Raw genomic sequence first — 25,349 nt, forward strand, 5'->3', positions numbered from 1 at the left:
GAGTATTCAATGGTGGTGATTTTTGTTATCTACAGCACAGATGTTATTAAATCAGAGAATGTTCATGACTTTAAACCCGTATACGTGTGTAACTTACTTAAGCCACGATACATTTACACTGCTTCTCTCCATCTAACACGATACTGTTAAATACTATCTGCGTTCTACATTTGTAATGGAACTGTTGTCAAACATTTTCATGTGACTCACATACCTATATGTTGAGTAAACTTCGAGCACCCAATCATTATGTTGAGTTCGATAGAGAAAATTCCCGTATACAGATCACAGAGGAAAACGTCACCCCATAGTAAGTACCTTGTTTATGTGCATATATATTAGCAGCCGTAATAGAATTTAACCTTCCCCTTGTCTTTTTAAATATAACTGATATCTGTAGTTTATTGACGTTGTTTATTTCTGTCCTTATTCAGAATGAAGAACATACACAGAAACGCAGATCATAACAGCTGCAATTAAATGTGTTGAACAAACAAGATTCGAACGTATCACATAGAAACCAGAAACCAGTTTTCATTTCAAGTAGTTAAAACCAGCAGCTTATGAAATCCATGACGTACTAATAGGATTTTGTCGGACATGAACCCATGCACAGCTCAAATTATCGCAGCTGAGTTATACAGGAAACCATCGTTTTATTTGCCTTGCAACTTCGATGTTTATTGGCTAGAGCAATTGTATTATTTATAGGTTTGAGCGCCACACCGCGGTGTTTTTTTGATCATTTACGTGCCGCTATATTCTATACATACTGCCATCAACGGCGGCATGTTGCATCCAACTTGGTGTGAGTCTATTAAGCTGAGAATATTGGTGTAAATCTACGAATACCAGACATAACACTAAGCCAACACAATATCAACTTATTACGTAAGAACTGGAATTACCAACAACAACAAAAAACATTGTTTCTGAACTGAAACTACATGAGCAAGTCATTCATAATTAAATTAACAATATTTTTTGTCATTCATCTTACAAACTTACCAAGTACATACTTAACGTGTGTGCTAGTGTGGCATAAAAGTGGAAATAGTTTTGGGTATTTAGTTGTGAATTAATATTGCGCATGGACAGTCACGTTCCAACCAACCATTCCATTTTTTGTCAAGTTTTAAAGATCATAAATTAGTAGTAGCAAATAATTTAGTTGAAATCATTTAGATAGTTGAAGAAATGGTAAATAGGTATAGTATGAAATAAAGCGCGAGTACAAGGACTCCGACCCGGGCTAAAATATCTAGACTACAGAGCCCAAGAACGAGGGCTTTATTTTATCCACCAACCAAAACCGTTTTTATATTTTATTAAATGTTGCGTTGTGTTCTACACAGAATTCGTAACGGGAACGAGACCCGCTCCTTTTTTTCAAACGGAATAAGCTATTGTCACACGCAACGTAATATTACCGTAATTGGTATAGTACAGGTGTGATGGTTCAAATACCAAAATGGCAACAGTAACAGAAAGACTTCCCTGGCGGCGATGATAAAATACGAATACGGAGCCAACAGATGAGGTTTCAACTGGTACTGGTATTATTATACTCTGCAAACATCAAGTACAATAACGCGGTAAAACTCCACTACTCCAATAACTAGATACTTAAACTCCAATACAATTCAACGAAATCTCCGATCTGATCTCAGTGCTGAACAACTCCCCTATATATACCCGCACTGTCTATAAATAGACCATTGCATCAGCATACATAATGAGTCTTGAACTTACTACCAATTTCTAGAATGTTCCATTACCTTCTATTGCCTCCTACAGTGTTCTATTACCTATTCAACCATTTTCTAAAAAATATAGAATATTCCACCCAGACACAGTACGGTTCTAGAACATTCTCAGTGACACGGAAGTGGTAAATAAGTCGTATGCGACAGCTATAAACGTCCTACTGCAATACGTAGTTGTGATACACGTGTACATAAGCGTTGACCTCGCTCTTCTTTCACAATTCGCATTATACATTTCTGCAGGTACCCCTAAATGCAAAATAACGAGCAACTAAAATAGGCATCGTGTCTAGGTTTTAGCTCAAAAGTTCAAAATGCAACTTTTGTGGTTTCCGCTGTAAAACTTGGTCAGTGTATTATGATCACGTGGTTTTAATAACATTCTCGGTAAATGTATGAGAACAAAGCCTTTAGGACATGTACGGTATAACAGTCTTGGATTATTTATGAGAACAAGATGATTCGACTTAAGAAAACGATTCATATTCGGAAATTGCGCGTCTAATGTATATAAAGCAGTGTAATTGAGTATTATGATTGGTCTACAAGCACTAAGTGGGTTTATATACAAGCTTAACTTACCGCATAATTCACATTTAGGTTCGATTCACTTGAAGTTATGTGTTTTGTTGTTATAATAGTAACGTGACTTTTTCATTCAACTAGGGATTGCAAATGCACGTTCACAGACGCAATCTCTATTCATTATTATTATCTCTATTCATTTGAATGAAAATAATGCTGTCGACACAAATAAACACATTGCGATTACTTTCTGCGCAGTTGTGCCTTCTGTACCACTTATTTTGGTTCGATGCCAATAATCTGCGTTCATGAAAATGCGTTGCCTGAATTTCGTTATATGGACCACCAGAGGGCGGTATTGAAACAGACGACAGCACTTGCTATGATATTGACAACCGAAAAAAGATGAACTTAAGTAGAATAGGTAGGTAATTTGCAAAAAAAAAGAAAAAAAGAAAAAAGGAATTGTATATATAATTTGTAATATTCAAGACTAATGTGTAATTATGTTATACATATGGATGAGTTCTTGTTAATTTTGGCAGTGATAAACCGGCTAAGCATGATGGGAATTCATTACAAATACTCGCGTAATAAATCAGTCGTGTACAATACCCGAGATAACATATACGTTTGTTATCGGACACACCGTGACGCTTTTAGTCAGTACCTGTGCCTGTAATCGCCATGCATGTGTCTGATTGTAACATCAGTCAGTTGCAAACATTAGAAAGAAGGCAATTTATACATAACTGTTCAGCTGCGATGAACTTGACAACTGACGCCGAGATGTTATCATACGCCGGTCAGATTGCCCTGTCCATTTTCTACAGTCTTGTAATCTTGATGTCACTCACCGGTAATGCGATAGTGGTATACGTCCTGAACGGCTATCGGTTGAAACATGGCATTAACGTCTTTCTGATTAACCTTGCTATTGCCGACATTGCCCTGACGCTGTTCTGTTCACCGTTCACGTTCATTGAAGTCGTTCTACAGGATTGGATTTTCGGGGACGTCATGTGTACAATAGTTCATTTCACGCAACAGGTGAGATAAAGCACGTACATTTCACTCGTAAATTACTAGAATGAGTGTGTTGACGAAATAGACACCCATGGTAGGCTTCAATGAGAACAACGTAATGCGGAACATCGTACCAGTTCCATCTCAGCAATTGAATGCCAATCTAATAGCTAACAGACATAACTAGATACAAAAAGAGCGCTCCAATTTAGTTATTGCATACATGTTTTATGACAAAGTGGCAGTGCTTCGGGGTGTAAATCAGTGATTCGTGGTGTAAATCCGTGATTCGTGGTGTGAATCAGTGCTTCCAGATGTAAATCACTGCTTCGGGGTGTAAGTCAATTGTGATTGCAACAACACACCATATCTCAGGGTACAGCTTCCTCAACATCACAACACAGCTCAGCGTATCATTGCTCGAGTCCCGGGGATCAAAACAACGCATAGTGATCCTAGGGGTAAGCCTGAGACGACCATTACACAAACATACACAACCAGTAAACTCAAAATGCCAACACATAATGTCTTTACTCTGGGGGCAGCTTGAGTGACTTGTTTCAATCACACGCCTCCTAGATGAGTATATATGGCATTTTGTGTAACTGAACAGCAATTGGACATAGTATTTCAGTAGGCTCTATTTCAAGAGAAAAACAAGCCTATGACCTTTGTAAATACAAACAATACATCTAGCAGCAATTCTGTTTTATTGTACACACGTAACATACAGATGATTCATTGAAAGATGCACGCATATTTCAAATACATCATTTAGGTTACCCGTCAATAAATACCACATGTGGCAGATAACAGAAGGTTGTTGTAAATTTCCTCTGTGAGTACGTCAATAGGTACCGTCCATCAAGTCCCGCGGTCATAATCAGCTTCAGTGTCCGTATAATATAGTACACACGCAAATTTCGACGGGATGCTAGCTGCTAAAATGTCAAAACCATGTAGTAAAAATTAAAGTCCAATCCGCGTGTAAATAAACATTACATGAGATCACGAATTTTGGTGAAGCGTTACACGAAGTCTACGAACTATTACGTGTTATCGGGTATTTATTTCGAAGAAGCGTCACGTAAACAAATAAATTTAATTAATATGCGGGTTTTTTTCAAAGTTACCCTGTTCAGAAGCATTTTGGTAATTTCAGTTTTAATTTCAAGTTTTGCACCGTCCTTTGTCTGATTAAATTACATATTACTTATAAAACAAATATAAAGAAAAATATTATATAAAATTAGTATCTAATATTACATGTACATTTATTATTTGTATGACTATTGGTGCACTTGTGTAATATTATGCGTAACTTTGGAGATGTTTGCTTAACAATGTTAAGGTTCTATACTACTAAGGGTGTGCAAGTGTATAATATGCGAAGAAGATCTCACGAGAATTACAAGATGATCACACAATCGCGAGACAAACTTACATTTATAGCATACTTTTGAAGGAACTGATTAGTGTTCTCTCCGATCGTACATAATAGTTTCTTTGCTTATAACAATATTGTGCATGTGACTCACTGTGCTGCTCGTCTACACATATCTCTTTGTCTGTATGCTAATTGAAACTGGCGTAATTGCAACAGTTGTATTCATTTGCAACAGATAACTGATAGTTAAAAGACGGCTGCAATGATGCTAACGGTAGTTAACAGTTTATTTTGGGTATAGATTTCAGCAAACGTACGAGGCCCATGGGACCGACAACGTCCGCTTGAACCGAGTACTTTGACGTAGTAATACTGCGCATTTGGAAAGTTTTGGGTGTTATTTTTCTGCAGCCCTATTGCGGATTGTAGATTGCCACAGCGTACGCGTGTGTTACGTAACGTATTTTGTTTAGAAGACCAATGACATGTAGCGGTAGCACCTGAGTCATGTTACGTAACTACGACATATGCTGTAAATCGATGTTGTAAATCGGATCACAGACAAGTAATATTAGTTGTGTGAGATCAAACCCTTGCAAATTGTCTAGAAGTACGCGGCTTAGATCGCAGTCCATCCTGAGTTGACGAAGAGTTAAGATTCTTCCTTTTTTCCAAGTTGGCCAAGTAAGAGGTTCGAACACACAACATCAACCACAGCAGGTAGAGCATCTAGCGACTGTGTTATTGGATTTCAGCTGGAGGTTTTCTTAAAAAATGGGTATTAGAAAGGTTATGCCTATGTCACATGTTGAATTATTGTATTGTATTGAATTATTCATGAGCAAATGACAAAGCGTACAACACATCTTTTGTATTTTAAATTAACATACGGTCAAAGCAACTGATTGCCGAATCTTTCAATTTTATCGTTTTCCTCGTGATACAAATCTCGTAAACACACTCGGCCTTTAGTCTCACGCGTTTACAAATGCTGACAAAACTATGGAATTTACAGTTGTAAACGCACTCCAACTAGTGCTCGTAACTATACATCTCGACTATAGAAAATGACAAAACTCATCAAATTCGTTGTATAACATAGTTCACCAATGAGTTATTCGGACACTTACCGGTTAAACAAAAGGTGATAAGCAGGCGCATTTCCATTTACGCATTCGAACCACTCAAATCGTTCACTGCGTGATTTTGCTGGTTCCCGCTTTTAGTTTTATGGCAAAACAAGCCACGAGATGCCAGTAACTAGTAAGGATTCCGAGTGATGTCAGCTTCGCATTTCAAAGAACAGGGGTTCCCATTGCAGAGAATAAACACAATTTCCTACTTATGAATTGACCCCTGTGCATCCGTGTGTCCTTGCGTGCTTGCTTCCGGGTTATATCTTAGACGTGCCTGGACCGATTACATTCAAACTTCACACATACATCATACATAATAGTGTACCTATGCACATCAACTTGTTTCATGATCTGATTCAAGATTGTCGAATGGTAGCCATTTCTGTACCGAAAATCATCATAATCAAGCATTTCCCGGCTATTTATAGATGGATTTTGTTCAAACTTGGTGCACATAAGACATTATGGATCTCCGACGCAAGTCATTTTGTTTTCAGATCAGATTCAAAATGGCCGACTGGCGGCCATTTTGTTTTAATGAATGTGGTTCTCGTGCCATATCTCTACTCAGATTTTATACCGATATATTCATTATACATCATGTCAGACATATGCAGATGTTTTTCAAAATGACCGAATTGTGGTTATTTTGTTTCAATTATTGCTGTTCCAGCAATATATCTCAATATGGACAATACTCGTTTGATGGTCAGAAACAAGATGTCTGAATGTCAACCATTTTAATGTTTAAAATCACCATAATAAAGCATCAGCTTATGAAATCATATCTCTGACATGTTTATGTTCCAACTATAGTACTATTAACAAAACTGTATCTCTTAAATTTGATAACTAACGGGGACTGTGCCATGCATTGCTTGTTATTTTTGTTATCACTTTCTTCAAAAATAGTTAGTAATACTAGAGTCATCTCAAGTATAACGACTGAACGTGACGTTATTGCAGTGCACGTTTGCGCAGAACGAATTTTAAAGTTTTCAAATGACGTCACTTTGTCGCTTGAGTCCAGAGCCCGAATTCCGGTCCAGACAAATTACCAATTACTTGCCGTTTGTAAGGAACGATTGGAACAGTGAACTGCGTGCTGTGACGCTATGTGAGAGTTCTCTGTTCGTGTGTGATCTTCTTTGTATACAGTCGTACATAGTTATGTAAATTCCATACCATTATCTTATAAATCCTTTAGATAATTAAAGATGAAAATAGTCTCACATGGGAAACCTATCAGACAATTAAATCATTCTTCTATCTACAAAGACATTATCATTTATCCCCCAAATGACCACGTTAAAAATAATGTGAAGTAATCAAGGAAATCTAATAAATAAATTGTATGTGCGCTGCCGTGCAAGGTTTGAGTGAGGGGGTATCCTACAAAGTTACGAATAACATATTGTTTTGAATAATAACCAGCAAAATGCCAGGCAACATTACCCGGCTTGCACTGCATCGCGCTATTCTACCGACCATGTAATATAAGCATACAATAATCATGTAACATAAAGTACAATACAAGTATAATATATGGTTTAATCAAGAAAAGACAGTCTGATCCAATAAAACGTATAGGAATTTCAATTGCCGCAATTGCAGACCGGAAAACTTATCACAAATTGACTAAAGGAAAGGAACGTAGTGGTGTAAGGTCTTTAACTTGCCTGGCATATACATATTACACTATAGATATGCCGGGTAAATGGACCCAAATAATGCAAACTCAAGTAACTACATACATCGTCTTGGCTTCCAACGCATCAACTCCAATTACAATTGCTTACACCTCTGTTAAATGTCTAGGCGTATATTATATGTTAATCACCGATATCTGCAAGCCATTGATGAATTACGTAGTTTCCAGGTCTCGACATTCAAGGATAAATAGCCTTGCAAATGCTTACAACAGTATATTTATAGACATATTTATGTGTTTAACAAATATAGTTGGAAAGCTAATTAAATGCTGAGCCGTGTGAGGAAACATATTGCATCTAACGTAAAGTGTTTTGTCGGTGCAATTACTGCCAGAAAACTACATTGGGCAAAACTAGCACGCTTAATTTGGCGGGCGACACATTTAATCGGCGTCGCTGTTAACGAAGTACGGTAATTAAAGAATGCAATGAAAATTTATAACGTCAGCTTTTGGGTCCTATTCCTGTTACTTTGTCTGTGATTGAAACATTAAAGCAGTGATCATTGCCCTAAGCTCGCCGATCAAGTGGTTAGATTCGATCGCTAGCTCAAACACCATCTGAAGGTCATATTAGAAAAAAAAACACGTATACAGTAAACAACAATACGTATGTTTTAATAATCATTTGAAGTACACAACATATATATATATATTGCATGATGATAATTAAGGCACCAATCATAAAAATAAGTTGGTGCCTCCAGGAAAATAAAAACTTGCATATGAATTTGTGAAGTGCAATAAGAAAATTCAAAAGTTGTCATGACAAAAATCACAATAGACGCTAATTAAAATTAACTCCAAGACTGATGAATGTCAGGCTGATTTGCTAAAATGTAAAAATAATAAACCAATAATTGAACAAGAATAAAGTATACACACTTGTTTCAGAATAAGACAAGACCAAATATTATGAACATGACAGCTGTTTCAGCCAACTAAAATATATCAGACAAATATCAGTTTATTCAAGGCCTCGGCGAGATTCAGTTGCGAAAATACAATTCATGTATATAACCGAGAAATAATTGCATGCAACTTTGCAATAACATAAATATGGACCAACAAATAACCTGTATATTTATCAAGCTTATTAATTTTTCGTATTTATTATCCCTTTTCCCGAATATCTGCTGGGGACTTAAATTTAAAAGTAAATCATAAATAAAACTAATCAATTGCGCGTCTTTCATTATAAGTTAATTAAGTTTTATGTTCCACTGCGTTAAACATTACAGCTTTGTTATCGTAAATAGTAGTCACATACGTCATACGAGACTGGTCTTATTAAAAAAGCTTACAATCTATGGAGTATTTATCAAACCAGATAATGCAACCAAAACTGTTTCATTAAATGCGTATTATGTGTCTGTATGTCGCACATGGCTGTTCAGTGCGATAAAGCAGTGTAATACGTCATACTGTATATATCTATATATTCATACTGTGTAATAACAATCTTTGCAATCTGTTTGGTCCATGCAAACAGAATTGTCATTATTGCGGAGTATCACAAAATACGCCAATATCTTCCCATGGTTGTTCGAGGCTTGGAACAAATAAAATAATAATAATAGTTTAATAAATTTGATATTGTAGTATCACTCTTGATATATATATGTATACATTATCTACTGTAAAACATGTCTTTTTCGCGAATTTAGCGAGAGAACTGATTCGCTAGTTAATTCAAGATGTCGCTAATGACTTTACTATCAATTCAAAATGGCCGTCAAACAAAGAAAACAACAATGACAAGAGAGATTCGCGAAATCAACATTTCGCTATTACGTCATTTTACCACACTTCACTAAAATTGCATGCCGCTTTTTCAACATGTTTTACAGTATATCACATCTGTATTCCCCGTCTTACCTAAACTATTTGCAACTATTCGAAAGACTCGACCTACAGAACCTGTGGTTATATAGGGACATTCACTGACGTTATTAATTGGCCGTGGACTCCATACTGTTTGCGTTCAATGTATACATTGCAACATAAATGCATTTATTATATATAATAGCCAATTAGCAACATAAGGATGCCTTGAAAAACGTTGAAATATACAAAATTTACATAATTATCAGAAATATGTGCTTGTCATGTGTAACTTTATATCTGTTAACCAAAGTTACGTTTTGTTTTAATCACAGGTGACTGTGATGGTCAGTATTTTCACTTTGGTTGCCATATGCGTGGATAGATACACTGCTGTCATTAACCCACTCAAAGTGAAAACTGGGAAGTCGCGCAACAGGGTTGTTATCATCACGATTTGGATCATAGCAGCATTACTGAATACACCATTACTAGCAGTAACGGAAACTCTGACAGAGATCCACCCTCTTTATTCAGATCAAGATACGACATGGTGTTTCGAGGCATGGGAAAAACTCCACATCGACCCCACACACTACGAAATAGCTGTATTTATCATAACGTTTGTCTTTCCGTTTGTAATAATTTCCGGTTTGTATGGAAGGGTAGTATTGGTTGTATGGGGATCGACTATGCCTGGCAATCTCTATAAAGACCAAAAGGATTCTCAGAGGAAAACAAAAAAGAGAGTGAGTTCATTTTTCATTCAATTATTGTTCATAAAATAATATGATAATGTATTATTGTTAAATCGTCATGCGCAATGAGCTTAGTTTCCCGCGCCCAGCCTTGCTTTGGCTATATGTTGTCTTAGCCGAAGAGACATTTAAAATGTTTCATTCGCTTTCGCGTCCATTGTCCTCTGACGGATTAGTTGACGGATTAGTTGACACGATGATAGAATATAATGGGATACTATTGTAATTTCATTGACACGTCCAGCTGTAGTCATACCGCTTTCTCACCGATTCAATTCATTACTTTGATCATGCTTCACATAATGTGGTGGACGTTTGATGATAGTGATATTTTAATTCCAATCACGTCTTGTGATGTGGTCTCTCACAGAGTCTTAATGAATATGTGGGTTAGTTTGTAGGTGTGGGTCAAATATATCCATCAGTGTTTAATGTTGCTTTCCTACTTAGCTTTACTGTACATTTACATCACCCATGCTGAAGAAATAGTTGAGTTGATGGATTAGAAACAAGAAAACAAATTGCAATGAATTCCTAGTTACACGACAGATAAAAGGCTTAACTTACAGTTCAAAACGATTTAGTAATGACCAAACTGTTTGCATTTTAATGCTTTGGAATTCCAGCTTAGAATTTTGGACCCAGTGAATTTCTCCAAGATGGTAGACATCCGTTAATATGTATCTGGTATGTTCCAGGGTTTAAGCGGGGGAGTCGTCACCTGCGCATGCGTCAGATGGCCATAGCGTGTCATTGTTTATAAACAACTGTCTACCAATGAACCTTTGCGTTTTTAGCGTGTATTGTTATCGTCGCTTGGGGCTCAGTTCCCGCGCGTGCGCAGGTGACGACCCTCCCGCTTTAAGTGCTTTTTATTTAGCATGTATACACTCCATCATATTGGACGTCATTAAATAAATCGAAACTAAATCCTATAGTTACTGTACTTTGCAGTATCTCTCAGGCTTTATTTCCGTTGGGTGGTTAATCTCTGTTCGTTATTAATGTTCGTATTTAAGGTAGAGATGCAGTTTACCTGACAGGTATTTTAATTAGTTAATTAGGAAACCAAAATGACCTCCCTTGTCCACAAAACCACACATTTTTGGAAAGCTTATTGTATGAATTTAAAAATTTTGTTAGTATTTTTTTTATGGACACTGTAGTTTGAAATATGCACAAAAATGTGCTTTTTTGGTCAAAAGTGATTTAAAAAATAGCTTCTAAACCATGCTTCTGTTTCCTGTCAAAATTGGTTTATGGGTACATCTGTTCACTATGAAGAAAGTGCCGTCTTGAAAACGGTCTACCAGTTGTCAATTTTGCAGGGCAGCAGCTCAAATTTCACTACTTCAAGTTTATGCATAAATTAACACCCATGCTAGTTGTCTGTACGATTGTTGTAACACTGTTCAACCAAAAACAATGCCCCAACGGCGTTTTGAAGATAAACACATTGCCAATCATTTGTGAAAATTTCAAAACGATAAATCAAAGCGTCTAGGAACTATTTTTTAAAGTTCTGGGATGTGCACTAAAAAGAAGCTGAGATAATTGCCAATTTGCATAACCATTCACTCAGTAAGAAATTTGCTAACGCTCATAATTAAAATGGCTGTAACAGTTCCAAATTTAAATCTATTATCATTTTGTTAAAAGTTAAATATAGTGCATAATATGGAGATACCGTCATTTCTTTTTTTCCATGTTTCTTTTTTATTATTTATGTACAGCCTTGCTAAATCTTGCTAAGCAAAGGAGAGAATGTTTGCACCTGTTATCGAAGATATGTATTTTATCACAAGCGGATGATGTCTCGAATCTGAAATACAAATCAAAAACAATCTATATTATTCTTTTATAGTATTTTGGGTGGAATATATTAATGTTTATTTTTATCCATTCAGTAGAACACCGAATGTACACTTGTCGAAAATACATGAGTCTAGCAACTAAGGCCGTTTAACTAAAAATATCACGCCTGACTTTAATTAGGTTTATTGGCTGTAGCAACGTATCAGAATTGTCTTTGAAATGGTATTGATAGTATATAAAGTGTTCATGATCAAATATTCATATTTCCACAATGGTTTTACCAAATACACATGCCACTATGGCTCGGTTTTATATCTCCTAACGCTCTTTTTTACCCGAAGCACAGTTAACGATATGATATAGCAAGTCTATATCTGGGATCCCTGTCAAAAACTGTACTAATATTAAAGAATTGACAGACGCTCATTTGAAAACATAGTTTTGTTCAACAAAGCGTACACGATTTTGTTTTGCTTTTACTACAGTTAATTGTTTTGGCATTCGCTTTTAGTCATTTTTAAAACTTCAAATAGCGCAATATAATTAAATACAATATTTATATTTGAATTTTTGTATACCATGTATTGAAACGCTGTCAGGTTCGGAATACTTTGACATTGACATTGGTCTATTTAAGTAAATCTTATTCATTTACTAAATTGATATTTTAAAATTAGAGTTTTGCTGCATGGGTACAATTATTATATTCAATTGATAACAATGGAAACAATTACATGCAATTATTCAATTATAATTATTTAGTTTTCATTTTTGCCTGTGTATTTTGTCCACTAAGAAAATTAGTGAACGTTGACGCGTGTAGACTCGCTGCCGTTTTGCACTAAGGTATCGCATTTGGCTGATAACAATGGACTGTTCACTGTGATATCCACCAGAATACTACTGTACTATGAGATATAGGCGATAACTAGTGTGTATACGGTTTAATTAATAAAAATACTCACCTCTGGGCGTGGTTATTCTTATTATGTCATACCAACTTAACTTTAAGGGCAATTTTGAGGTGCACAAATAACTTTAAAGCGTCAAAAACAGTGTTCAAATGTGCATACAGCGTCTGAAACGTACTACATGCAACTGTGGTAAAATAAAATGGGCCCTGGATCGAGTATAATACATCGAGTGGTGGCACAAATTGGCATCCATATTCCAGCGTTGCGAAATTTATTCACGTAGTTTCTTTATGTGAGTAACCTACGTGAAGGTAAAATCCTCTCAATTGACATAAATTCCACAAAATACTGACGCCAATTGAAGCTATACGTCCGAATTCTTATACCTCTATTTTGAACTTATAAAACCTGAGGGTTGCATTTATGTCCGCTACGTTTGAAGCGCAAAATCTTATTTTTGGCCGATTTTTGTTGACAGGAAGATTCAACCCTTTTGTGTACTACTGACGTTTGAAATTTACATTTGAACACGGGAAACCGTGGTGTATCGTCTATTCGCCCACGACTTGAACAATTAAAAACACGCTCCCGTCCATTCAGAACGACGGTTATAATATAACATTTATGGTCACATCGTTTTCTTATTACATTTTACGAAATATATAAACATTCTATTCAGTTTTATGTGATATTTAGCATGGTAGTAGGTATTTATTGAGTAATCAACTACGTCATCAAATATATTCGGTAAATTTCCTGGAGTACATGTTGGTCACTTTCAGATTAAAATTGTACTCAATATTTTAAATAAATCTAAGCCGGTAGCTCCGTATTATTTAGGTAATAACCAATACTGGTATGCACAGCGATTTCCTAAAAGTATCTTATCACAAAATTAGTAGTGGTTTATACATACTTACTTTGTCATGTTATCGTAAAACATTTTGTTGTGATTGAAACATTTTTTTGAGTCGCAAAATTATCACGATTATTAAGCCTGATAGCTAAATTGCGCTTTTAAAACATGGCTTTGTCTAAAGAAGAAAAACGCACTTTCATATATTCTACAACATGACACTCATGTAAAGCTTCAATTGATTGCAGCGTTGTGTTAGCACATAAATTCAATTGAATGTAGTATTGACCACATTTAACTACTTCTCATCGTCCTGCCGCTACAATTAAAGTTAATTTTAATTAATTTCCTGTATATTGCTGAAATAAACATAATTCCTACAAAATACAATAATATAACTTTTATGAAACCTCAATATATCGTTGACTGCTTTATTTAGAACGTTGATTCCATATTATGAAAAAAATAAATAAACGGACTGGGAAAAAAGAACGACATAGTAATTCGTTATTAATGTTGCTGAATTAAAGGATGGGAAATGTGATCTGTTTTAAATTCGTAATGTATATTCGGCACACGCCCATTAATTACACGTATGGCGAACCGTACGTGGACTGTATTACCTGTCAAACTTTTCAATGCGTCAATATTGGCTGACATGATATATATCTATCTCAAAATATTTTTTTCTTTTTTTTTTAATGTAATTCTATGACACATTACAGTACGAACAAACATGCAAGTCGAGGGTCTGATAAACTAAAACAACAACTAAGTTTTACAGTCGTTCACGTTAGTCCATATAACACGCCCTGTAGACTCTTGATTACGCTGACAGCATATGTAAGGTGGTATGGTTTACATTGCGTTTTGTACGTGAAAGAGATCAATTAAACACATTATGGGATTACATTATGGAGTTAATACTCGTCTAATACTTTAGTTCTTATGGCACGGATGCCGATAGCAAATTTTATAAACAGACCTTCTAAGCTAAGTCGGATGTCTGCTAACTGAAACTTGGAGGTATTGTGTTATAGGATTTTTCTTTATAAATTGTGCGCCCCGGTGTTAAGTGCCGAACAAATATTTTATGTATATGTTATTTATTATACAAAAATAATATATTTTAGTGTTTTTTTGTGGTATTACATTAACAAGCAGGCGGGTACAGGTTTCAAGCTGAGTGGTTCATGAGTGGTTGGTGTAGCGTAAATAAGAAGTTCGTGTTCATTATATTTCTAGTATTCAATGTATATTCGTTTATAGTTAGCTATATTTTTATCATTTTTGTTTATGTTAGTAATTGATCGCAATCATTCTTTATAATTTAAATTACAGTGCACGTGCGTTTGTAAATGCTTCATTACCAGTATGGCCATGTTCGAGCAAATTTATTTCCATATTAAATGTGTTATACAGTCCGCCGCTCTCCAGTAACTGTACCATTTTGTCCTCGTCTTGTTGGGTATAACAACCACCGCTAATCGCAAACGAGTTAGTGTTGTTTCACCATGCAAGTAATCGTTGTAATTCAGTGTGAAATTCTCTTATCGCTGCAATTACATCGGCACCGCCCCATGTGCTGTTCTAACGCGCATAAAATACATTTTGATTGCACCAAACCAACTCGTGATATTTTACACTAAAAGAGACAACTGTGAAGTATTGCTCTTTAGTCATGCGATAAAGTGTCATACATATCTAACCACACACAATTAACTAACTGAAACGCCATAGGTATATTTTTATTGTAATTATAATTAATTGGATTGTCATGAACAAAATCATTATCATAATTCAGCAACAAATTAAAAACACGCATATTTATCTGTTTTGATATTCAATGAAGAATGCGATAACAAATGTTCCCAATATGCCCATGTTAATGTAAATCACTTCTTGTCAACAATATCTAATTGTAAATTTCAATAAATTGAATTCATAACATATTTAAGTTTAAATTATTCGTCTGTATTTATGTTCCCTCTACGCCATTATGTCGTTATAGTGAGAATATATTTTTTTTTATTATTTAGCATTATGTAACACATTTCAACGTGTTTTTCGAATGACATTTATTTTACTGCTTTCGACAAATAAAACACAGACATTCTTATTAATGTGTGGCTTGAGATAGAAATGGCATAATTTTTCATAATCAGATATATTAAAATCGATAAATACGACTCGGAGGGCACAAATTGATATGGTACTAACAAGTACGACAAGATACAGCAGCTTGCAAGCAATCTACCTTACATGAATACATATGTGTGCAACAGGTAATAAGACAATGTAGTATATGTGTGTCGATACATAAAACTGGTAATCAAGCACATATTCGTAGAGTCATAGATCGAAAGGTTCTCCTTAGACCAGTCTAGTGACACGACTAGTAATGTCGCATTACTGTGTGGATTTATACATTACCAGAAATAGACAAGACGTTGCTGTGGGGAATTGATGTTTTTTTTAGGAAGGACAACAAAATGTATGCTGCTATTCAACAAAATCAGCAGGTACACACGATAACATCACCATTTATCATTCATTTTCTACGATTTCATATATTTGGTTATTCAGGCGGAAATAAAAATTAATGACAATATTTGTTTTACTTCATTTAGCTACATTTGGGAAATTGCTATTATTATTCATTATATATGTTTAATTATACATTGTGCAGACTAATTGCATTCTCCATGAATTGAAATTTATAATGTCAATTAAGAAATAAAAACGTTTACTTATTTTATAAATTGATGGTTATATTAATGCCACCGTGTTATTAACACTAACGGAATTTCTATATTTAATTAATTAATTTAATAATTAAAGTATATGTATTGGATTCAAATTATTTATATTGATACGGTATAAAGACGTGGTTTAGTGGTATGTAGATATATGTGATAGATATAAACCACATGATTGGCCAAATATCCACCACGTGACCTTTTCAGTCTTAATTATGATCCCGAAAGTACGTGGAACCAGAAAGACCACCGCATCAGGAGAAAGATGAGAATTTGAGCTATTTCAGTTTTCACTAAATCCAGTATTGTCACCAACCTAAAAGATCGATCACAAAACTGCCTAAATTACTTTGATCAATACGCGCCATACGCATCCCGCCAATGTGTCCAGATTTTGATCGACTTTGTTGTCAACAGAAATAAACTAGAACCTCCTCGAAAATGCCAAAACCTTAATAATGATAATAATTTGTTCAAATCCACACGTGGTAACATAGTGGTCATTAATATATCATTTGTAACTTTGAGTGTCCTATACCAAACCTGTTGTGCGGTTTCTGTTCTATGAATTGTTGTATATGTTGAGCTTATTCTCAAATAATACTAATGTATAGATGCAGGTTCGTGAGCAATTTGAAGCCCTGAAATTATGTTTTTGCTTGTTTTATTTAAACATTTTTGGCCACACACTGTAGATATTGTTGAGATCTACCACCAGCAGGACATAATAAAAATACGATTTAAATATCAAAAACCTATGGTATGCAATATTGTTTATATTTTTCCAGTGTTGAAAACGTAAATAAATTTACAGCTAAAACAGTACATGACTGCATGATACGTCGTCTCTTTTTAATAATAATATAGATAATTAATGTCGTATTTTAAGATGTTTACTTTGGAAAGCGCACCAATATACGCAAATTTATAAACATAAGTCCTGGCATAGCTTTTACAGCACAGTATTGTTACTAAACAGACAGGCATTCTATGACTTGGGTTAAAGGACGGTAGTCGTCGTGCCGCGTCATGTTCGATATGGGACTCATAGCGACGTACACAACGCGTGTAAAATACATGTACATTGTTTATTTACATGAAATTCGAACACGCGCTGCGCGACGACCACCGCGCTTTAATCATTTCAAGGCATTTGAAATAAACTGTTTTATCAAATGTTCGAATTTGACAATTAGGCTAATTACACACCTGTCTGAATGTGACATGTCTACATAATTAAAATTAAATTTTGTTATGTAGGTCGCTTATGCATGAGCAATATTTAATAATAGTATTGTATATTTTAATCATGAAGATAAAATAACAATAATAAAATAATTACTTGAAAACGTCCGGTTCTCTCGTGGTACTATGTTGAAGAGCTACAGGCGTCGTGTGGGTCACGTGATCCAATTACCACTGTTTTCTCTCATAATAACAAGAATAAATATTATCTGAAAGCTTTGTCGTGATATCTTATTAACTTTTCATTCCCCACTGTGTTCATTTCCTAGCATATTGTCTTCTACTTCACTCTGTTTTTTCCTCCATGATTCGAGTAGGTTATATTGCAGATGTAGTTCTACTAGTGTGGTCAGTACTACACCAGACTTTGATTTACAGATAAATGTCTGTATATCATTTATTTATATGTAAGAATAATAATGTAATTTGCCTACGTCTAAGTGCATCAAAAGCATGGTGTCACAATGTGTCTCGATCGTATTATATAAGAAAATAATTACGTGTTCTACAAGAGATGTAATTATGTATTTCATTATTAATAAAGGGCGGTAGTCGTTGCGCCGCGTCCTGTTCGATATGGGACTCATAGCGACGTGTACAACGCGTGTAAAATACATTGTTTATTTACATGAAATTCGAACACGCGCTGCGCGACGACCACCGCGCTTTAATATAGTATAAACTAAAAACAGCCCAGAGTTAGATTTCATAACCTATAGTTAGGCAAATTTGATAATACACGAACAGCTATATGAAAGTAGGTCGTGAGGTCTCTCCTGGAATTCACTGGATGAGTATCCGGGTACTGAATGAAACTGTGTGACAGCGTGGATGGTTGTTGCTCGAAATTTTGCAAAGGAAGTAAGTGGCAGCCGCACGAAAACTTGGGGGGGGGAGGTCTTGAATGTTGAAAACTAGACCTTCTGAAACGCTATTTCCAGCATTTAGTGGGACAAATTTTGCTGACACGAAAGGTTTCAGCTTGATTTGGGGCGCTCCTAACATTTTTTCGAGAAGGGGACCGCCCCCTCTGCCTCCTTCCGGTGCCACCGCCACTGAGGGTGTGTGATATGCTGATCAAAACAGCAAAACCTGATACACGTACGAATTGAGAAAATCCCCTTATGGAATGTACTAGTTTATTGCAGCATAGCGTTTGAATCGAACACGTGACGTCACCGACTCGTCCGTCCCTGTCACTCGCCGGGCTTGCAAAGATTCACAACTAAAACAATGCCACTTTTAAGGTTTCTGTTTTATTTATGTGCAAAAATAGTACATGTATATAGGCGCTAGTACGTTGAAATATACTGGAATTGCTGACGATTTTGTCATGCAGCGTGCTACATGTATGCTCTATGAAGTGCGTTTTAGCCATAACATTTGAATACGGAATGTAGAACGTGCACTACACGGCGGGTGTCAAGTCACGCGAATTTGTAAGAAGCGAATGAAAAGACGAGACCATGTTCCATATTAGAAACAACCCCGCCATTGTTTACTAGACTTCTCGTGCCTATGCAGGACATACCATTACGTCACAGGGGTGCATAGCATTGCACGTCCTCGCCATGCTATGTTTACAAGTCAACAACGTTACATCGTTTAATAAGTTCTAAAAAGTCTGTATAAGTATTTCGAGCATGCGATGATATTCAAACATTTCGATTGCAGCTTTCTTTTTTGTAGTTACATAGTTCATTCAGTCATATATGTTTAGGTTTATATAACGATAACAATGTACTGAAACAATGAACAATCGATTATATTGACAAACAATCAATAGTCAATGAAAGAGTGATATAATCAAAACACAATTCATATTACAATATGAAAAGATTCGAATCTGATAGCATACACAAGCCTACCAAGTACAACAATCTTCACAACTGTTTGAGGATTCACAGTTGTAGGACTAAACAACTTAAGTTTGAATGAATGGTTTCTTTGATGGGGTCAATATCTTCCTAGAAGTGACTCTTTTGTTGTACATTCAACTAGTCTTGTTGGTGGTCGTCGTGGCAACTGTAGCAAAAGCATTGTATCAGCAGATATAAATTGAAAGCTTAAGGTTTCTTCTGAGATGTCTTCTAATTGTTCTGTATATTCTCTCATCTTCAGTTCTGACAGTATAAATCCTGAACTTTTAGATGATGATGGTGATGATGATGCATCACCTTCAGTTAGAATTGAAGAATTTAAGCATAGGTTCTGTGGAAACTGCTTTCTTCATTTAATCAAAAGCCCCATCTTGTTTTTGAGTCTAGTTCCACTCTGTATCTGCATGTGTTATTCTTATTATTTGATAAACTTTACCATTTCCATAAGTCTTTATATTGCTGCTACATCCATAGGTTTTTCCATTTTCTGTACGGCTTCTACTTTTATGGGATCTTGCTTCAAACTCTCCTGTGTTAAGGAATGTCCAATAAAGTTTATCTCTTTGTACTTCAGGTGAAATTTATCTTTGTTTAGCTTTATGTTCTCCTCCTTGCATCTATCTAACAGTTTATCATGTTACTACCATGATCATGGTTTGCCTTCTCAATAGTTTTATCACTAGTATGTCATCAGCTATCTTGCTAGCTCGGTAGATTTTGTAGATTCAGATCAAATTTCATTTCAAATTAATCTGGTGATTAAGTATTTCCGAAGGGCATTCGCAGATAGCAATATCATACCCATAAGGTGTGGAAAGTGGTTAGTAGACTTGACTCATCATCTAATACAATCTGTACAAAACCGTCTTTTAGATCTGCTTTACTGAATACCTTTACATTTGCCAGGTCTGGTAGAACATCCTCTATCACTGGTAGTGTTGGTTCAGTCACCTTCCTAATGACAACTAGATTTTCAGTTCTTGCTTCAGCTTATCTTTCATGGCCAATGACACTAGCTGTAACTGTCTTGTCTACTTTCAAATAAAGTTTACCACCTATTTTCCCTAAACCATCGAATACATCTTTGTAAGATTTCCTAAATGTGTTCTTTGGTAAGGCTGACATTATTTGTGCCTTCCCTATCTTCTATAGATGACTTACTATACATACTGCTTGGATATCTCTATTCTTGTTTTATCCTGTGCATATTTCACTGGCAACACGTTACATGTAGCTCTACTGTCTATTTGCATTTTCACTGGATTGCATTCTATATCCATCGTTACAGCAGCTATCTCTGTTATGTATGGCGATGTATTCACTACGTTAACTTGGTAGTTATGTTCCAAAGTCAACACTTGATCTCCATCCTTGGATATGCCGATAAAATCAGATGGTTCTTTGCACTGACTGTATTTTCTTTCTGATTTATGTGCTTGAACATTTATTTGCAAAATGATTGACATGTTTGCTCGAAAACAGAACATTTCTGTTTATTTAACTCATGTTTTGATCACAAAATTTACAGTCATTCACAGTGATATTTTTAGGGATTTCTTATGCTTACAATTGCTTACAAGACGAATATTCATTTCTATTCACAGTTCGATATAATATCTCCTTTATTTCGTTATTAATCAGCATGTGTGGATTCCAATTTCTTAATTGTCTACACAGCTATCCAATAACATGCGTATTGTATTCATTCTATTCATTAGCAGTTGCGTGACACCTCGCCCGGTGACGCCAATTTCCCCGAATGACAATGGTATGTCCGCAGAGGCTTTCAGTAGAGCTATTACAGAGAACTTAATAAAAAGCGTATTATGGCTTTTGAAATGAGTGTAGTGCGGATGCTTTCTCTCCTGCACTCTTAGCTACAACACCAGAATTCCTTTAAATGTTAATGTGCTGAAGAATTTTAAATCATTTTTTTGGAGAGACTGGAATGCGACAAACACAAATAATGCCTGTAATAATGTCACTGAGAAGAACCCATTGTACAAGATGATACCCTCACAAACATGATACTGGCATAGCACATCTAGTATGTTAATATACATCTGTGCATGTTGTTTATGACCTTAACCAATCACCATCGCTCACATGGAAATACACACCTGTCATTGTCTTTGACAGTTTTTGTTAGTCATTGAAAACAGTAAACAAAGCATGGCATAATCTTGTAATTCTTATAATACTCTGGCATTGGTAAATACATAGCTGGTAAATATTAAGAGGCGTTTTTACAAATCAGGTGCTATGAATGCATATATACAAGTTTTTTTTTCCAACAGTTGCGATGATGAACATCATGAAATTATTATGCGAATTACATAATTAATATGTACATATTTGTACCCAAATCTAATCAAGTCTGGAGTTATTAGTAAGCGTATCTGTATACCAAATTTCACCATAGTATTAGTACACACGGCTAGATATCGGAACAGACAAATACTGGTAGTTGTCTGTATGTCATTCAGCCTCCAGTATGTGTGTGCGGGTGCCAACGATATACATATGATATTGATTCTATCACGAAGGTTGGATGGTGGCCATTTTTTTATGGTAGCTGTGACGATTGTTTAAATTTTCCTACCAGCATGTGTATGTCTCGGAATAAATATCATGCATGGATCAGCCTTGGGTCACCATCATACCATCTAGCGTACAAATGCTTATCATAAATTATTGTATTCTCCAATGCCATACCCTAGTGGATCTATTATTAGCGCATAAGCTTACTTAAATACATACGCGTGTTTATTATAAATGGGGTATTTTAATACAATTACTAATTCATGAAATTTCTATTAGAAATTTGGGGTTATAAAGTAATAAAATATAACACACAAGCGCATTATAAAAATAAAAATTTCGCGGCAACCGGGTTTTCGTCGTAACACGGGTCTCGCCATTTACACACTCCCCTGAAAAAACACCAAAAAATGAGAGACTGTGTGAAAGTCTAAATCAACCGAGAATACGGCCACAAACGTCTCGAACAGCAGCATCACCAATCTTCGGCGGCGATGATTTACGGCGGTTACTTACTCAGAAAACTGTTGACACTCTTTAGATATTATTGGCCATCGTCATACGAGAAATCGGTTATCACCCAATATCGGCGTTTGGTGGGATCGTATCGCCGAGTCTTCGTCTTCGTCTCGTGTGATGTGGCTCAGATGACACCCGCGTTGACACGTTCCCACCAAGCGCCGATATTGGGCGATAACCTCATAATATCATGCCCGGCCCTTATCGAACAAACATATTCCTTTCATAGATTTAGAACGGCAAGAGTTCTGAACTGGTTTTAGCCAGTTATGACATAATTTTGCCATTATATTGCAGGGTTTTCCGCTATAAAACATCGATCACGTTATCTACAGCTAGTATTCCAGCACGGAGAGGAATTTAGGTCTGAAACCCAATTACATTCAAGCGTACGCGTTTTGGTCGGGGTTCGAGCTGTGGTTGTAGTTTAGACCGAATCTTAGAACGCTCGCGCGTGTTGTTGATTAATATCAAGTCGAATGGCCCTACAAGGTATACACTAAAACCTTCATAGATTGGACCGGCTTTATGACCCTTAATCGCACAGATAACACACCCTCGCAAGATCGGGTGCTTCCGCTGTAAAGATTGATAGATTATTTTCTTGAAAATTATATTTATGAGAAATCATAAAATCAGTTTCAAATCCATACTGAGAATTACAATAAGTACAATGGTAGGCTATACAATCTGCTCTATATACCGCATGACTGTTTTTTTCTTTTATTAAAAAATATTGATAAATGATTCATGAATCCAAATGACTGTTGACATTCACGACGCATTGGCAAATTTAGAATGTTTTGCAAGTTTATTGCAGTAACTCGCATAATAGTTGAAGTAATTACACGCACGCGAGTATTTACATAGCCGCGGACAACCCGCAAATACTCGCGGGCATTACTACATAATTTTGATAGCCAACGAAAACCTCTTCTTTGTATATTAATGCCGCAAATATCTTCCGGAGTGTAGTGAAATTTTACATTAGAAATATTCAATATAACAAAAATATCAGTACATGTGTTGTCTGCTCATTAAAACATGGTCACACACACAATTCAATAACAAATATTTAACAAAATTGTCCAATTTAAATTTTTCAACTTGAAAATCGATGCACATTTTTCCATTCGACACGCTTCAGATCACGATAACTAAAGTTTGTTTTCGTATATTTTACCACCCAACGAATATAATTCATTCACGGTGTCGTATGTAAGTATCACTATTCGATCTTGAGCGGATACAGTCTTTGAAGTAATTTTTGGGGGTCTGGCAAGTTATTTATTACTTGTTAGATGAAGTAGGTAATATGATTTGTTAATATTGTAAAGTATAGGAATTAGTTACAGTAAGAACCAGTACACCATATGTTTGGGTTCTGCTTGATCGGCAGTCCGTATTCTAAGCACAATCAAACTTAACGTCCATGATAAGTACAGGTACATCACTGAGAAGATAAAATGTCATAAAGTAGGATAACATTACCACAAGAACTAGTCAATGTATTATAGGTATATTAGAAATATTGTGTGACTACCGATGCGATATCCATAATATCGACCGATATGCATGAGACTAAGATGACCGCTAATAAGCCATTTTTTATTTGACGGCGACAAAAACACATTTGTCTTTTTTTTGATATGATGTCTGGGCATGATGTTCGTGTGAAGTTTTAACTTTATCGGTTCAGGCTTGTCAGATATATACATCTGGAGCTGCGTTCTGTTAAAAAATGACCGCCAGTCGGCCATATCAGCTCCTTCATATTAACATTTGTGCATGCGCATCGCATCTCATTTGCATACAGGAACACCGTTCGTTTTTATCGCCAGTGTATTGCCTGCGATTTAAACTAGTTTATTTTTAGAGCCGCTAGCATTATGGCGAAAATATGGAAACACTTTCATCCAATTTAATGCATAAATGTACAGGCAGTCAGATAGGCAATACTCTATTGGAACATAATAGATCATCTGGGTAGAAACAAAGTTAATACGATTCAATTTACTCATTTATTAAAGGTTTCTATCTGCCATGTAAAATCATGGAAGGTACATAGGGAGGAGAGAGAAGGGGTTATCTTTCTTTTGTTTCTTGTCTTTTTATTCAAGGCGTATTGTCATTATTTATATTTCGATTCCGCTTATTTACTCAACAAAACGGGTTTGACTGTTTTTTAGAGCTGAAAACAAAAAGATGCAGCAGTATACTTTCGCAAACAGTTTACATAACGTAATAGGTCATTGGTAAGACCAGTCACCGACAACGAAATAAGCGATAGACTACTTCGAAAAGGCTGATGTGCGATGTTGACAAAACGTGATTTTTACGCAATAGTTTAGCAATTTTGTTTCCCGCCTATTCGTGGGTCACAATTTATAACATGAACACTGCGAATATTCTACAAGGGTCTGTGATTTGGTCATGTTATTGGATTTTGGATTTTCGAGCTAACCTGAATGCTAATTATTATCGTAATCGCACAACGGGAATGTTTATCAAGTAAATAAATCGAAGCGATAGTGGAGCAGGATATAGCAATGGCGTTCTCTCTCTCCCCCCTGCTACCTTCTATGGTAAAATGCATTTACTGAAGTATTAACATAGGCTACGTATATTGTATATAACAAATTTACGTTGAAGATAATAATACAAACTAGTATGACTTTTGAACAAGT

The 25,349-nt window shown here is 35.7% G+C and overlaps 2 protein-coding genes across 2 annotated transcripts in view; both read left to right on the forward strand.

Annotated features, from left to right (window-relative positions):
• Nucleotides 1-2,978: 2,978 nt before the first annotated feature.
• On the forward strand, nt 2,979-9,981 carry LOC102806036 (tachykinin-like peptides receptor 86C). The gene is made up of 3 exons (XM_078007584.1): nt 2,979-3,341; nt 9,711-9,872; nt 9,913-9,981. The coding sequence occupies exons 1-3, from the start codon at nt 2,979-2,981 to the stop codon at nt 9,979-9,981; spliced, it is 594 nt and encodes a 197-aa protein (XP_077863710.1).
• Nucleotides 9,928-25,349, forward strand: part of LOC102806155 (uncharacterized) — a 37,495-nt gene continuing 22,073 nt past the window's right edge. The window contains exon 1 of the mRNA XM_006813982.3: nt 9,928-10,124. Within this exon, the coding sequence (XP_006814045.2) occupies nt 10,068-10,124 (57 nt within the window). The 5' untranslated portion in view covers nt 9,928-10,067. The remainder of the gene's footprint in view (nt 10,125-25,349) is intronic.

The sequence above is a fragment of the Saccoglossus kowalevskii genome, chromosome 19 (genome assembly GCF_978046115.1).
Source record: "Saccoglossus kowalevskii chromosome 19, keSacKowa6.1, whole genome shotgun sequence".
Classification (NCBI taxonomy): Eukaryota; Metazoa; Hemichordata; class Enteropneusta; family Harrimaniidae; genus Saccoglossus; species Saccoglossus kowalevskii.